Here is a 16,651-nt window from a genome sequence, read left to right on the forward strand (position 1 = left end):
TAGCAGTAAAAATAGATACTTTATTATGTTCCACTTCTGACAGCACGTGTGTTTGGTCCGTGTGCTGGGTCTGAATCCACACAGTGTGTATGAGAGTGTACATTCATTTTAAAAAACGCAGCCTACACAGGTTAACAAGTCATAGATGATGGATGGCCGGTTTAGTGAAAATTCTGTACGTCATTAGTATGTGACAGTCCAGCAGAGGACTGACACATACTAATGACAGGCTGAAATGAGTGTTATTCTGCTGCACACTTTTTCAGAGTGGACAGCTGGAGGTGAACATTCAGCTCCACTTCTCCCTCTAATCGCCTTCATCACCATCATCACCATCTAGCAGAAACTCACTGATCTCCTCTCTCATCTGAGACCTGCACAACAAAAAAACACACAAGTCAAAATGTGACATGTCTGTCCTCAGAAAAGCAGTTTTATGTCTTGTGACTGATCAGCAGTGATATAACGTAGCTGTGAATCTTCTACGTGGAACCAATGATTAGAACTGATGTTTGAACAAATCTAATCTCCTCACCTCCTGTGCCTCCTCTGAGCCTCCGACAGGATGTACTGAGGCAGACGTTCCACTGACGACTGGAAGGGAAACGGACGGAGACAAAGGGACAGGACAGAGGACAGTGTCAGAACCAGACTAAGGCCGCGTTTAGATGACGGCCCAATTAAAAACTGAAAAGTCTGTGTTCAAATGATAACTTTGTGAAAAAAAACATTTTACACAGATCTGCAAAAACAAGCGAAAGTGCTGTAGTATGCATACCAGGCCAGTAGCTGGCGGTGTAACTTTGTAATGACACATCATAGAAGAACACCAGGTGCCTGCACATGAAGGTGTTCTTCTACAGAGCGGTGAGTAGAAACAAACAAGACGATCGCGAACTCACACGAGGACTGACAGACTAAATAACCTCAGCAGAGTCAGTAGCACAAACAGCTCAGTAGCACGCCACTGTTGTTATTGTTGTCTTCCTACCTCCACACGGCTGCTTGCCTGAAATGTAATACGTTAAGTGCGGCTGTGATGTCATCAGGTGACAGAAGGGGATGGCATTTTCAAAACATTACACTCTGGAACCTGGTTTCAAAGGACTGCATTTTCAGGCCCCCAAAATGCCGCTGTCGTGTGAACGAAAGGCCAAACCGAAACAAACGTTTAACATTTAATGCAAGAACTGTTGCCGTGCTGGACAACACACTACATGTGACAGAATTTTTTTTCTTAACAAAAACACAGTCTTCAGCTCATAACTAGCAAACAGAATTTGGATTAAGCGGTTAACATCAAATACAAAGTTTCGATTTTGGATGTCATGACATCCAGTCAGTATGTTTCTGCACGTGGGTTCACTCACCATGTCTTTGATGGTCAGCTGGCAGCTGTAACACAGCAGGCTCTTCAGATGGCTCGTCTCTGATGCTCTGTCATACAACAACAAAGGTAACTGCTCTGATACCAGAGAGACAGGAACATTTAAAATTCAATTTCACATTTTATTAATTACTTTTAAATCCTTGCATGGTCTACTCCGATCTACATTTCAGAACTATTAACCACTTACTCTGCTCCCAGACCTCTTAGATCAGACAATCAGATGTTATTAAATGTACAAAGATCCAGACCAAATTCAAAAGGGATTATGCTTTTACAGTTCTAGCCCAAAAACTGTGGAATAAACTTCCCATGAACATCAAAGCAGCCCAAACAGTTCCTCATTTTAAAAAAACTTTTAAAAAGACACTTATACAGTCAGGCATTTGTATAACTTCATAACTTTTGTATGAATTTAATATGTATGTAATTAAATGTATGTATGTTTTAATGGCGTTGATGTTTTACCTTAAGCTCTTGTAATGTATGATTTGGTTTTGTGAAACACTTTGTAACTTTGGTTTAGAAAAGCGCTATACAAATAAAGTTTATAATTTATTATTATTATTATTATTATTTATTACTCACTGTACACACTGGTTGCAATGGTGTGCTTTAAACCTCATATTAACACCGTTAATCATTTTATAGTCATGACTTCAGACAAAAGGCAAAAAAAGAGGTCAGTCCCACTTAGAAACATGTGTTCTGAATTAGCTTGTTATCATCACATTGCATGTTAAAGGTCCAGTGTGTGGAGTTTAGCAGCATCTAGTGGTGAGGTCGGAGACTGCAACCGACTGAAACTTCTCCTGTGTGCTAAGTGTGTGAGAACTGTGGTGGCTGCTACAAAAATGCCAGTGTCCCTATCTAAACATCAATCTTGTTTATCTTCTTTACATTGAGCTGACTGTGTGATGTGCCACACAGCTTAACCCAAAGGAGACACTCTGTTTATGTGAGGTTTAGGGAACACGATAAATCACACTCCATTCTCTGGCCTCTCAGGATATCTTGATCAGTTTTGTATTTAACCCTGTGCACATCGGTTGACCATTTTTTAAGTTACACCTGTAGAAATTTGAATAAAACTGCAGGAAACTCAAAATGTCTGATGCTTTTCTATGGAGGTCTACCAGCAGGATGTCCGTGTACATTGTGTAGGTGCACAAAATGTGGTTGGCTCGTGGGGTGGGGCTTAGCGACAGATCGATTGTGTGACGTCATTTGAGACTGCGACTTCTCTTTGCACGCTCCCTGGGAGGGAGCCTGCTCTTAAGGTAACAACACCACAATGATTCTTAGTTTCATGTGATGTTACACTCATGAGAACATATTCCATTTCTGTCAATATAACCTCCTACAGAGCGCCCCAGGGATTACATTTTTCTGCAGGCAGATGTGGAAGTTAATGTCACCCCGGTTCCTTCGTCAAAAGCCTATGGGAATTTTCCACTCTTGCAATACGTAGTCTACAGAGCTCAAAATCGCCTGGCCCTGATGGGTATACACCTGAGTTTTATTAGATGTTTGCTGGAGAACTTGCCCCCCTCCTTTTAAAGGTATTTAATGAATCAGTTGAAAGGGGCCTTCTCCCAGCAACATTTTATCAGGCATCGATTTCCTTATTACATAAAAAAGGTAAAGACCCACTCGATCCGGCATCATATAGACCAGTGAGTCTACTAAATGTAGACACAAAAATTTTAGCTAAAATAATGGCCATTAGATTAGAAAATATGCTTCCAACAATAATTCACGAAGATCAGACGGGATTTATTAAAAACAGACAAATGGTTCATAATATTCGCAGATTATTTGATATTATATACACATCTGGCCCTCGTTCCCACTCAGAAATAATAATATCCCTGGATGCTGAGAAGGCTTTTCACAGGGTCGAGTGGGATTATCTCTTCTCGGCCCTGTCGAGGTTTGGTTTTGGCTCCAAATTTATTTCATGGATCAAACTTCTCTATGCCTCTCCAGTGGCATCAGTACAGACAAATAGGCTAAGGTCTGATTACTTCCATTTAACACGGTCTACTAGGCAGGGCTGTCCGCTGTCGCCGCTGCTTTTTGCAATAGCAATAGAACTACTTGCAATCTCTTCACCTGAATACAGCGGGATTGTTAGAGGGGGTGGGGAGCATAAAATTTTGCTGTATGCGGATGATTTACTATTGTATATTTCCATTCCCTCCAAATCAATTCCTGCAATACTGTCTGTCTTAAATATATTTGGTCGAATATCAGGATATAAGCTTAATATCAATAAAAGTATATTGTTCCCGATAAAGATCTTATCTGAGGAACGCTCTTTTCAAACTTTGCCCTTTAAAGTTTCTACTCAGTTTAATTACTTAGGAGTTAACATTACTAAGGCATTTACAGATCTTTACAAAGATAACTTTTTAAAATTACTGGATCAAACAACACAAGATCTGCAAAGATGGGCCCTGCTCCCCATATCATTAGCTGGACGAATAAATATAATTAAGATGACCATCCTCCCCAGGTTTTTATTTTTATATCAGTGTATTCCAATATGTATCAAAAACATTTTTTTTCGCAGTATAGATAAAATTATCTCAGAGTTTATTTGGAACAATAAAAAACATAGAATAAGGAAGGAATTCTTACAGAGGCCCAAATCAGTAGGAGGGATGGGATTGCCGGATCTTAAGCTTTATTACTGGGCAAGTAATATAAGGATGATGGCCTACTGGCTTCAAAAACAACCTCTGTTGTGGATTAACATAGAAAGGTCATGTTGCTCCCCCTCCTCTCCGTCAGCCCTGTTATTCTCTGCTCTACCCACTGTACGCCCCGAATCGTTAGACAACCCAGTAGTTTCTCATACACTTAAGATTTGGTCCCAGGTAAGAAAATTTTATGAATGGCAGGCTGGATGTCTTTGAAGCCCTTTAGTTAAAAATCATTCTTTTGCACCCTCATTTAATAATACAATGTTTGACGATTGGTCTGGAAAAGGAATCTGTAGCATCATAGATATATTTATTGATGATGTATTCCCATCATTTGAGCAGGTACAAAAAAAATACAACATACCTCAGTCACAATTTTTTAAAGATTTGCAGGTCCGGAACTTTGTAAAGCAAAATAATCCATATTATCCTAACTCCTAAGGAGGTATATCAAATATATATGAAAAGCTCTCCCAGTGGAAGTGTACAACATCTATGGAACATCTGAAATCAGCCTGGCAGCAGGACCTAGGTGAAGAGATTGCAGAGATGCAATGGCACACAGCTCTGAATCAGACCCATAACGCCTCAATTTGTGCAAGACATGGCCTCCTACAATTTAAGATAATTCATCGGTTACACTGGTCTAAACAAAAGCTAAGTAAGATATTTCCAGGGATAGATCCCTTATGTAATCATTGTGGGCTTTCACCAGCATCATTGGGTCATATGTTCTGGAATTGCCCAAGGATATTAAAGTATTGGAGTGATATTTTCCAGACTTTATCAAGAATTTTACACAGACCTGTTGATTTAGACCCCCTGATTGCAATTTTAGGAATTATAGACTCTAACATAATAAATAACAACTTGGAATATAATATGATATCATTTGTTTACTCGCACGGCGTCTGATCTTACTCAATTGGAAACAGAGGACTACACCGACACATTTAAATCTTCTAAGAGATGTAATGAAGCACTTGGAGCTTGAGAAAATTTGTATTTTGTATGGAAGACAGATTTTATTTATTATTTAAATTCTATTTTTTTTTCACATTTTACAGACTCTAATTATAAGACAGGTGTACATTGCATGCAATTGTGTGCTATGTCCTTCATTCTAAGTCCTTTCTTAAAGCTCATGTAGCATCTCCTCTCCCCCCTTTTTTTTTCCTTTTTTCTATGTACTATTTTTTAATTAAGTGATTAACATGGTACATTGTCTGTATACATATGTGCATAGATAGCAGAAGGCATATTTATGTACAGCACTATGTAATATATTTGTTCAAAAAGACAATAAATACAGTTTAAAAAGTTTAAAAGCCTATGGGAATTTTCCATTGGATTTTGGATCATTGTAGAAAAAAGGCTCTGTGGTTAACAAATATTTATGATACCTATATGTTTAATTCAGTAAAAAAACTTAAACACCACTTTCAATATTTTTGAAGCCTAAATGCAATAGTCTGATGTAAGTCTGATGTTGCCACGGCTACGAGGCTGTAAAGCCATGTTCGGCACGATAACATTCTGTAGTCCCATTTAGCCGCCTCCTTAAACACATATAAAAGCCTCAAAGTTCACAGCAGGTATTTACTGATGTATTTTATGTTGTACAACAAATTGTGAAAGTCTCTTCAGCTTGTGTTAACTAATGACCTTATTTCAAGCTTCGAATCAAAAACATAAAAAAAACAAAAAAACATGCCATTTGAGACGAGGGACCCAGAGGTGATAAAATGCTAACTCATTTCCGAGTTTTAGGGCTCACTCCTGGGGTAATCTATATCCTACTCACTGGACTTTTTAAGGTCAGTGTGATCCCTGATTAGGTGACAACATGATGTTAATCAAGAGAAATAAAATGACTGAAAACTTACCTGGCAGACGAACAGCAGCCACCACCACTCCATGCTTTCCCACAGTCCTCTCCTCCACCAGAGGAGCAGCACTGTCCAGAGGGAGCAACTGATTCTGGCTGCACCGGGGCTTTAATGAAAACAGAGGAATTTTTTTATGAAATTTTTGGCTTTTATTGATAAGACAGCTTGATAAACAGGGAACATGGGACAGCGATGGAGGACAACATGCAGTAAAGGGCCACAAGGCGGAATCAAACCTGAGCTGATACAAAGGACTAGGCCCACATCGGCACCCGGTGAGCTGGAGGTCACCCCAAGAAACTGAGCTGAACACTTTTTTTAAGCATTTCTGACGTCTATTGTTGTCATTTTGTGTGGAGCATCATCTGCATAGACAGCTGTTGAAATCACACAGATATGCCACTCAGCTCCTACAATAAGTCTAAAATACACTGTGGAAACTAAACTGTTACATTCAGACTGTTTAGAGCAAAAAATGCTCCATTGAAACCCATTCAAACTGACATTTTTGATCCCACAGCCATCAAAGCACAAAAACATGCAATGTATTATTTCTGGATGTCATTCTGGGCTTTTGTGTTGTGTTGTGTTGTGTCAATTTGTCTTTTTTTTTTTTTTTTTTACTATTTTCCACCTGATGATGTAATTTTTACCATATTTGGCATAAGGAGAAACTACGTGCTATTTCCACTAGGTGCACTGTCACAATCAGTGTTGCTGATAATCATTGACATATCTCAGACTGTGATTAAAAAAAAAAAAATCAGCTTTGCTTTGTATATTGAAAATAGTTATTTTTTGTCATCTAAAAACATAGTGGCATCATCAAAAAGGGCATTTAAAAGACTGAAATTCTAAAAAAAAAAAACATATTAATGATTAGGTCTGAGTTGGTTAAAAAAAATAACTCAACGAAAATAGAAAATCATATTAATGTATATTTGTTATTTGTTATAGCCTGAAAGCGCATAGCATGCAGTATATTAAAAACATTTTTTTTTTTTAAATGTGTGGTTTTTTTGCATCTAAAACATTGTGAATTCATAACAAAAACCTGGCCTTTCTGACAACCAAAACATTGTTTACTTAATACAAAAGTTTATTGAAAGTAACAGGACAGTTGCTCTCTTCTACTTATCTCTGAATCAACTGACTGACTAAGCCTACAGAGAAGATGTAATCAAGACGTATTCAGAGAGTCAGTTAGTGTACCTGGGGTTTGTCTTTGGCTCTCAGCAGTAGAAGCTCCTGGAGATTTGGTCTGAGAGAGCTGCTCTGAGATCAGTGTCGCCTTGAAGGCTGAGGCATTCTCTGAGAAAAAAAAAACGAAAATCATTCAAGACTTCTTTTATGTGAGTAAAGAATGCTTATATTGGCTATATACAGTGTACCTGCAAGTGTACACTGTAAGTGCAATGCAACGTGTACACGTGCTGCCTATTTTACACACAGCTTGTTATGTACAGCACAGATTCTTGTCAGAAATGTGTAGTGGTTTGACGCCAATGGCATGCTCCCTCAAAAAATGTTTCATCTGTGTCTCTAGGAAGGTTTTCATCACAGATGTGCACAAAACTTAAGCCATATTTTCAAAATGATGATTGTTACATGACTGTGTTTCCACTGAGTGATGTTCTGTGACTTCTTCTCTGGTGATAACATTATAAGGAGCATGGTGATAGATGTTCAAAACATTAGCAGCTTTAATTTTATTGCAGCCACCACACTAGCTATCATTATTCCCAGTCCAAGGCCAGGTAAGCGAGTTATGGAGCCATAATGGAAAGGCGAGCCTCTTATACGTGGGAGCGGCCACATGAGGGATTTCTGGGAGATGATAGTCCACGATTTCACAGAGGAATTGTGGATTCAAAACTTCCACATGATCTGCTCAACTTTTGAAGAGTTATGTGATGCAATAACAGCTCTTGTAGCTCCTGCTGCATCATGAGAGAGCCAGATCCTACTGACAAGCACATAGCCACAGCATCATGTGACCTAGAAAAGCCAAAAGGGTGTTTCCATTGCAGTTTTGCCAAAGTTGGCTTTTTCAAATCACCTGAAATTCCACCTCGCTTGAGAGGTGGAATTTCAGTAAAACCTTTTTTGAGATAAGTGGGAGTTTTTTCAAAATTGAGGTGTTTCCATTAGGTGCATTTTATATTTGCAATTTCAATTTGCGCAGTTTGAGGATTAATGGAAACCCACCTCATGTTTATTAGAACGGCAATACAATAAGCTCAACTCTGTCTTCCAAGCTGTTGATTCCATGCAGCACTCACCCACAGCAGTATCCAGGTTGCACATACACAGCAGACACCTGTCACAGTGTTCAGCTGTGGAGCTCTTACAGGCCGTCTGCAGCTTCTCACTGGTCCTGCAGTACACACAGCAGCATGGTGTTAATGATGGGGTGTGTGGAAAATGACAGACTGACTGTGTCTTACTAATAATTAAAGAAAGAACACATGCTCACATCCATGATGTTTGTCCCTCCCACTGACCTGTAGATAGTGCTGACAGTAGAGGGGAAGTCTGCCTGCAGTTTGGTGACAAAGCTCTCTGTCAGACGCTGGATGCTGGCCTTTTCTGTTGTCTGAGGGACACACACACTTAACTTAAACATTTATGGAGTCACACTAGACTTGTTCATGCAATAACAGGGACATATTAAAACTCAAATAAACCAGCAGCAGATGTACCAGCTGCATGCCCCCAAATACCAACATCCCCATATTTTTAACAGCAGTTCAGAGAAAAGTTTCAAAGAGGTCGATCTCACCTTCGTGTCGAGACTTGGGGTGAACACAGAGGGCACGCTGAACAGACGGTTGTAGTAAGCGATCTCTTTAGCTGAGTAGTCCCTCATTGGACGCACTAATATGATGTCACCATACCTGGAGTCTGAGAAACCCTGTTTACACACACACACACACACACACACACACACACACACATTTTCTATTTAAATTTATGTTAGATTCCTCATTTTATATTACAGAAAGCAAAGGCTCCCAAACTTTTGCCTGCCAAAGACCCCAAACAGCATGACCCTCCTCTTGCAACATCTCTTAAAAAACCCACTGACAATATGACAAATGCTTTAAAAAAAAATAAATGACCCTGATAACCCAAACTGATGCTACTGTTGCTGTCACGTTAAGTAACTTTTTTAAAATAGCTATAAGTTAATTTTATCCAATATAATCATCAACATAATTAGTCAATATAATCATTGCTTTGTTGACTTTGTATTTGGTTATATGAATGCACTACATGGTGAATAAAGGGTTAAAAAAGGAGTTGAAATAGCAATTTAAAAAGACAAAGATTCTCAAGAAAACATTCTCATGTCGTTGGCCAGCCACACACAAAATAGTTAGAAGCCTCAAGACTCTTGTATGCCTTCAAACTGTGTAGTCGGAGGTCTGCAGGACGAAGTCATTTGTGATATGAATTGCTTCCACACTAGGCAGATGGTCTACCTGTGGGTAAAAACCACTTTTCTGTAAAGTGCAGGGATCATATCCATTATGTCTAAAAATGTTCTGCTGATGGCTGCTGCATGCAGGTCCATCTAAGGCTTTAGTGTATTCACTCTCCTCCGTTCCCAGTTCTCCGTTCTGACTTTTGTGCGTCATCAGGATCATGTCATCGCAAACAAGCTATTTCTTATAAACAGGAAGGAAATCCAGGCACTCCAAAACAGTGTCAAAAACACGGAGGAATTACAATAAAAAGCCTTTATTGCAGTGGCTTAATCATTAAAAAAGCCAACATGTTTCCACCACTGCCGGTCTTTGTCAGGGCTTGAAAAAAGAAAAAGAGCAAAACTAAGAAAACATTGAGGAATCCCAAAATCAGAGGGTACTCACAAAATAAGAACAAATTTTGGATATGAGCAAAAACAAGAGAAAATTTGTTTGTATATCATTTGTTGCGTGATGCCCACAGTTTGATGATCTGCCTCTGACTGCTCACTGTCTGTGTGTGTTTCAGGGTCTGTTTCAAGGAATATTTTATCCAGAAGTTCAGAGCCATGCTGGGTAAATACCAGTAAGCTGGGTTTATTTCTACACTTCATTCCCTAAATAATAACTCATATTCTCTCCTGACACAGCATGACTACATGAAGTTTACTTGGATTTGCTCTACACACAAACATTTTTTTTGTTTGTTAATTCTTAAAGCCCTTACAAAACCGTCAGTGGTCGAAACACGTTGGCTTTTTTAATGATTTAGCCACTACAATAAACGCTTTTTAATGTAATTCCTCCTTTTTTTTCCTGTTATGAGCACTGGACACTAGTCTTTGACCTACATTTTTACAGTTATTTTTTGTTTGGTTGTTTTTCCTCCATGCTGTTTCCAGGATCTGTAGTCTGACTCCCTCTCTGTCACACACACACAGCCACACATACACACCGTGTCCTGAGCCAGCTGAGCTCCTCTGCCCAGTGAGATACTGGTGAGCAGTTTGACAGCCAGTCTGGTGCAGTTGTCTCCCAGCATCAGCTTGCAGTAGCCTTCGGTGCGAGCCGTGTGCACCAGCAGGTGCTGCCTGTACCGACAACACACAGTGAGGTCAGCAAAGCCACAAACACACACAGGAGCTCCTCAACATGACGTGTGTTTAAATCCACAGCAGAACGGTCATCTGCGAGGCAAACGTAGACCACTGCTGTCTTCCTCTTTGCCTCCATCTGTGTTCAAGCACATGCTGACCATGTGCTTTCATTTCAGGAGGGAGCTCATCATTCTCCCCTGCAGGGTTCATACACACTTTTACCAACACATACCTATGACTTAGTGGCTAAATTTAAAGACTACAAATTTTCTGATTGGATTTTTAAACTTCCATTATTTTTCCAGGGTTTTCATGACCGTACACACCAATATGAATGAAAACGTGTCAAAACAACAGCTGTGGGAGCGGTGTCTTATCTCTGAGGAGCAGCAGGGAGTCAGGGGGCGTCTGTCTGACCTCAGCGTGTTGAGCAGGTCCTCTCTGGCCGTCAGTGTCGTAGCCGAGCCAATCAGCTGCTGCAGGGAGCGTGTGTGGGACTCCTGAACGACAGAAAGTGATGTTTCCCCCTGTTCCTGTGTTGTGGAGCAGCTCGTGCTGTCGCTCTGAATGAAGTGATCCACAGCTGCTTTGTAGGCGCTGGCTGGGCGCTCTGAGGCTGACGGGGCCATCAGCACCACCGAGCTGGGCAGGTGCAGCACCTGAGAGGAGGTCACAGGACACAACAACACGTTTTCTGTCAGCGCTCTCAGTGTTACAGCCTCAACCTCACCACATTACTGCCGTGTAAACACGACATGGGACCGACATGTACAACTGTTGTCAAATTTAGGTAACAATGAACCTCATGCAGCAACATTCATTTTTTCTCTTATCTTTCTGGAAAGAGAAAAAATAGGAGAAGTCAACTCCGAGCTGCATCAAATGTTCTTAACCACCCAAATCTGCTCTGACCAGCTGTGCTCAATGATGAACTCCCACTGATCATAAGTCACCTGTTAGCACAGGTAATGCCCCCTAAACATAATAGAAGGGCAGGTTTTGTGCCGTGTGCAAAGACTCAGGCATGTGAATAAGACTGGACATGCCAGCCCTGGTCAGCAGAGAGATGCACAGTAACAGTAACTGAAATTACAGAAAGTGGGATTAATGCACTGAGTATAGTAGTATTTCTTTAGCCCTGAAATTTAATAATGCAGTCACTGATATTTCCTCTAAAACATCATCTCAAATTGATTAAATGATATTCAGGCATTTTTAAAAGATCCTCAGATATAAAACTTTTTTTCATCGCACTGGGCAACAATTTGAGGACTGTGAAAATGAGATGCTTTTCTCTTATCTTGGTCAGAGTGCTCTCGACCACTCGTAAAATGTTCTCTTACCTAAAAGAAGAGCAAAAATAAGTAAACACTGAACAAAATAAGAACAAATCATGGATATGAGAAAAAATGAAAGATAATTTGTTTTCACATTTCTTGCATGGGCCCTGCTTACATGTTTGAAAGGGGTTTTTGACTGATTGAGTGACTTTGATGTTGGGTGTTGTGACAGACCCTTCTGTACCCACACTGACCTGTTCCAGAGGCACCATATGAAACGGGAAGCCGGTAGTTCTAAACACGGCCTGCAGCTCAGTCGCCGTCCTCTGCCTCTCCTCCACAGACTGACCTACAGCTCCGCCCTCTGCAGACAAACACACACACAGTCACTGAGAGGAAATCTGGACCGGAATCATTTCTGAAATGACTCAACTCCTCCTGACGAACATGAAAGTGATTACACTCTATCTGAGAGTCACAATGTCATTACCGTCAATGTAGACAATACCAGGTGAGAATCTCAGCTTCTTGTGAGCGTTTTGACTCAAGCCCTGAGAGGAGGAGAAGCTTTTCAGTTACCTCAATAACATCAAAACAAAGACCAGGACACAAGGTTAGAACAACTGGACATGGAAATCCAGTCATGCAATCTTCCAAAAATATTTAATTTCCATTTATTTTACCTATTTTAATAATTTAATTTACTTTTACTTTATCTATTTTAAGAGTTTTATATTTTTGGTGGTTTTACTGCTTTATTTCTTTCGTTGGTTTTGGTCTATTTATTTGTATAATTTTAAATTCAGTAAAGATCAGGACAGTACTCAGATTGTAGCATTTTTTATTACCACACAGACTTTTCAGGCCGGACGCCCTTCTTCAGCGTGGACATTCGGCAACATCCCAAAGAAAGCCCACAGGTGGGGTTAACTAGGAGTCCATACATGAAAACATCTACAGTGCATCCCAGCAGGGGGAGTCAATTATTTTAAGGTAGAGAATCACAGTAAAATGTATTTAAATCATAAAAAACCACAATAACAATACAAATAGATCAACAAGTAAAATAAATAAATAAATAATAATAATCTAAGATGAGATTTATTGTTGTGAAGTTTTATTTTATTTCATAGATAATCTTATTTTATTCTACGATTTATTTGGATAACTAAGTTAATTTCACTTATGCTATATTCATGCATTATATGTTGTTTTAAGTTGCCTTTGCTGTAAGTTAAAATAAGGGAACCAGGCCTACTTAACATGGTGCACCTTCCGCTGAGGGATATCAGAGATGCTTCAGATGTGTTCTGTGGCGTTGAGTAGTTGACGAAGTGGACATTAAAAAGAGAATGAGAAGCTGAGAAGACATCCCCGTGCTGTCTTTGACCACAGCCCTTATGTAATTTAAACATTAAGTTAATGCTGCAAGAAGGCAGCCTTACAATATTAAACAAGTATTTTATTTTTGTTTTACAATGACATTATACATCCTGCAATATTTGTCCACTAGTTTTAATTTGATCCTAACTCTACCCTTTTGCTTTGTTTGTCAAAGCACAAGTTATTATTATTATTATTGTAAAACACTGGGATTATCTCTTTAAAGAAGCACTCTGTTAAAAGATGCTTTCATGGTGACAGATGGACTAAAAGACAAACCTCTTGAACTTGACTGAGCATGGAGCAGGAAGACGGCCCTCCAGACACAGCCAGCAGCACCTGCAGCCACAATATACACATCACACCTTTTCACTTTGTTTTAATTATTTAGAACAAATTCAAGTCAACATCGTGTAGTCATGCTGTGTCAGGAGAGAACATGAGTGCAGAAATAAACCCAGCTTACCTTCTCTCCAGGGAAAATCACCCTGTTTTTACCCAGCATGGCTCTGAACTTATGGATGAAGTATTCCTTGAAACACACCCTGAAACACACAGAGACAGTGAGCAGAGTCAGAGGCAGATCATCAAACTGTGGGCCCAGTCTCAAATTACAGAAATGATTTACATCAAGCTTCATGCTTAAGGTTTGTAGCTAATAATAATCTTTCAATAATGATAATGATGATGATAATAATATTAATAAGCTTTATTTGTTTAGTACCTTTCATACATAAAATACATCTCAAAGTGCTTTACACATGAGACTGCAACACATTAAAATTTTTATATATTTATGTCTTTATTTATTTAAATGTAAAAATAAATCAAATCAAATCATTATACAGCCCATGGATACCATAACTGTGGAAATAAGTTGCAGACAGGCTAGAGGTGAAAAACAAATTAAATAAATATGAATATAAAAGAAATATTGAACAACAAAAGTTTAAACAGCAAAAGCACATAAAAAGCATACAAGTTTAAAAAAAAAAAACAATCATAACATAAAATCAAAATAAATGGATGGAATTAATTCAAGCAAGAGAATATAAATGAGTTGGGTCCTCATACAACCACACCTAACATCTCATCCGGTGTAATATATAAGTCATATATACATTATGCAGCAGCTGTGTAGTACACAGGAGTAACAGTGCAGAGTACTGCATGTCTTACCTGCAGTATGTGTCTCCTGCTCTGATGACCACAGCGGCTGTCCCCTCTTTGCATTTGACACATTTCTTGGAAACACTAAGAAAAGGAGGAACAATGGACATCTATGAACTCATGAGCATGGATTCATATTTTATTTTATTTGTAAGTTAAATTAACAAATATACACAAAAGAATAACATACAAAAAAGGTTAAAAAAAACCCCATATATATATAGAGAGAGAGAGAGAGAGATAATTAATAAATATACATAATAGCAAACCATCTAGAAGAGTTTGTAAATCATTCAGAGTTCTCAAATCATTCAAAATTCATGGGATGATAAATAGCATAGACATCACTTTTCTTTGTGCTGCCTTCAGACACCTTTCATAAGCATTTAAACCTCTGAAACCAGAGACAATTGGTCTGATTTCTTCCAAAGACACATGAAAAACATAATGAGCAGCTTGACAAGAAATGTCCTGCAAATGTCCTGCATATATGAGTAAAAGGTGATGGGGAATTGATCTTAAAATTAGCAGGAATTATTAGATTTTACCAAAAGAATTAGGTAAAAAATTCTAATAATCATCATTATTATTTATAATTCACTTAACTGTATATTTAAAATTATTTTTTCCCGAAACAGGAAATACACACACACACACACACACACACACACACACATATATATAATTTTCTTGTGTGTTTCTTAAGTTGTTTTCCGGTAATTTTATTGTAAGTTTTTGGTCATTTCATTCTATTTCTGGGGCCATTTTTGTTAACTTGCCCTCCTCCTGTGTTTTGGAGAGAAATCAAGCAGTTTGCTCGGGTTTCAAGTGGTCATTTTATTTTGCTTCATGAGAAGTGCTTTTCAGTATACTTACTAAAAGTGCTCATTCATGGAAGCTCGTTTTAAGCTGCGTTTCACTCTGTCGTTTCTTTGTTTATTCAAAGAAACGACATACTGACCTTTGACACGTAAATCTTTTCTTAACGCTGATGTTATCACGTGACTCTGCTGGAACTGTGTCCAGTCAGTGTGAAGAAGCTCAACTTTCACAGAAATACGTGCTTTTTACATTTACACCTTTCTATGATGACGCTTAAACATGTAACACGTGTCCAACATGTACACAGTGATGTGATGACGTACCTGGGCACCTCCACGCGCTCCAGCTGATCATGGTAGTCTTCATCCACCTGGCACATCGTAAAGATGCTAACAAGCTAACACGGCGGTCTGCTGCTGTAAGTGAACAGTGCTTAGAATTTAAAATTAAAATATTAACCTAAATATCTGTCGAAAAGACTTGACGTTGAGTCTCACTTTGACTCCACGGAGCAGAGAGGCGGCTCTGACGTCAGGCTGCTAACTAAACAGTTAGCTTGAACTGTCAGGCAGCGTTAGCATAAACCTTTGCATATAGCCGACACAGACAGCCGCGCGTTTCTGCAGCCACTTCAACTACATCAACTACGAGGCCGTTCAGCATTTATAACACTAACTTTGTTTCAGTAACAACCGCGCACTGTCGCTACCTGATCCCATCCATGCCGCCCACCCGATGCATTCTGCACATGCGCGAGCGCTGTGCCACTTACGGCAGCCTAACTTGGACAAACAGATGTTGAGTTGCGTTGACATGAGTACCATCGGTGAATGATGGGTGAAGCCCTCGTTTTATTTCTTCAAAAGGGAAGCTGAAAATCCCACATTATTTACCTCACTAAGTATAAAAGCTGTGACTATTAACACATTAAATTTTGTGCAGAGATTTATTGTTCTCACAAGCTGTGAAGACAATAAATATTAAATAAATTCATTTAAAAAGAAAATTATATTCATTAAAAAAGAAAATTATATTCATTAAAAAAGAAATAAGATTAAATAATTAAATAAAATTAATTTAAAATATGTAATTTATACTATACCTTTACTATTTCATTTTAGTTATAATAATCTAATAATCTTATTGCTCTATTTTAGCTTTTTGTGTTTGTGTTGTTCATTTGCCGCTTTTTGTTACTAATTTTACTTTGTATTTGCTATACAAGTTTGATTTATAGTAAACTCTGAGGCCTCATTCTTTCCTCATCTATGAAGAAATCAATCTCCACAGCTAGCACAAACATTGAAGGCACCTGCTTTACTTTATTGGCAATATTCAAAATTACAGTTATTCTCTTCTAACATGCCAAAAGTATGCAGACAAGCTCAGAAGAGTAATTAGCCAAAGAATATGTAAATTATTTTCAATGAGGCAAATGCAACAGA

At 38.7% G+C, this 16,651-nt stretch overlaps 1 protein-coding gene across 1 annotated transcript; it reads right to left on the bottom strand.

Moving 5' to 3' along the window:
* On the bottom strand, positions 1-15,925 carry ctu2 (cytosolic thiouridylase subunit 2 homolog (S. pombe)). The gene is made up of 17 exons (XM_042502704.1): positions 15,756-15,925; positions 15,530-15,665; positions 14,394-14,468; positions 13,681-13,759; positions 13,494-13,553; positions 12,322-12,382; positions 12,086-12,195; positions 10,969-11,210; positions 10,410-10,545; positions 8,767-8,898; positions 8,489-8,580; positions 8,267-8,361; positions 7,197-7,295; positions 5,982-6,090; positions 1,371-1,437; positions 536-594; positions 1-374 (listed from the first exon to the last, which is right to left on the bottom strand). Exons 2-17 carry the CDS (start codon positions 15,583-15,585, stop codon positions 308-310), a joined length of 1,539 nt encoding a protein of 512 aa, XP_042358638.1. The 5' UTR covers positions 15,586-15,665; positions 15,756-15,925; the 3' UTR covers positions 1-307.
* Between the last annotated feature and the right edge of the window lie 726 nt (positions 15,926-16,651).

This window comes from Plectropomus leopardus, chromosome 15, assembly GCF_008729295.1.
Source record: "Plectropomus leopardus isolate mb chromosome 15, YSFRI_Pleo_2.0, whole genome shotgun sequence".
Classification (NCBI taxonomy): domain Eukaryota; kingdom Metazoa; phylum Chordata; class Actinopteri; order Perciformes; family Serranidae; genus Plectropomus; species Plectropomus leopardus.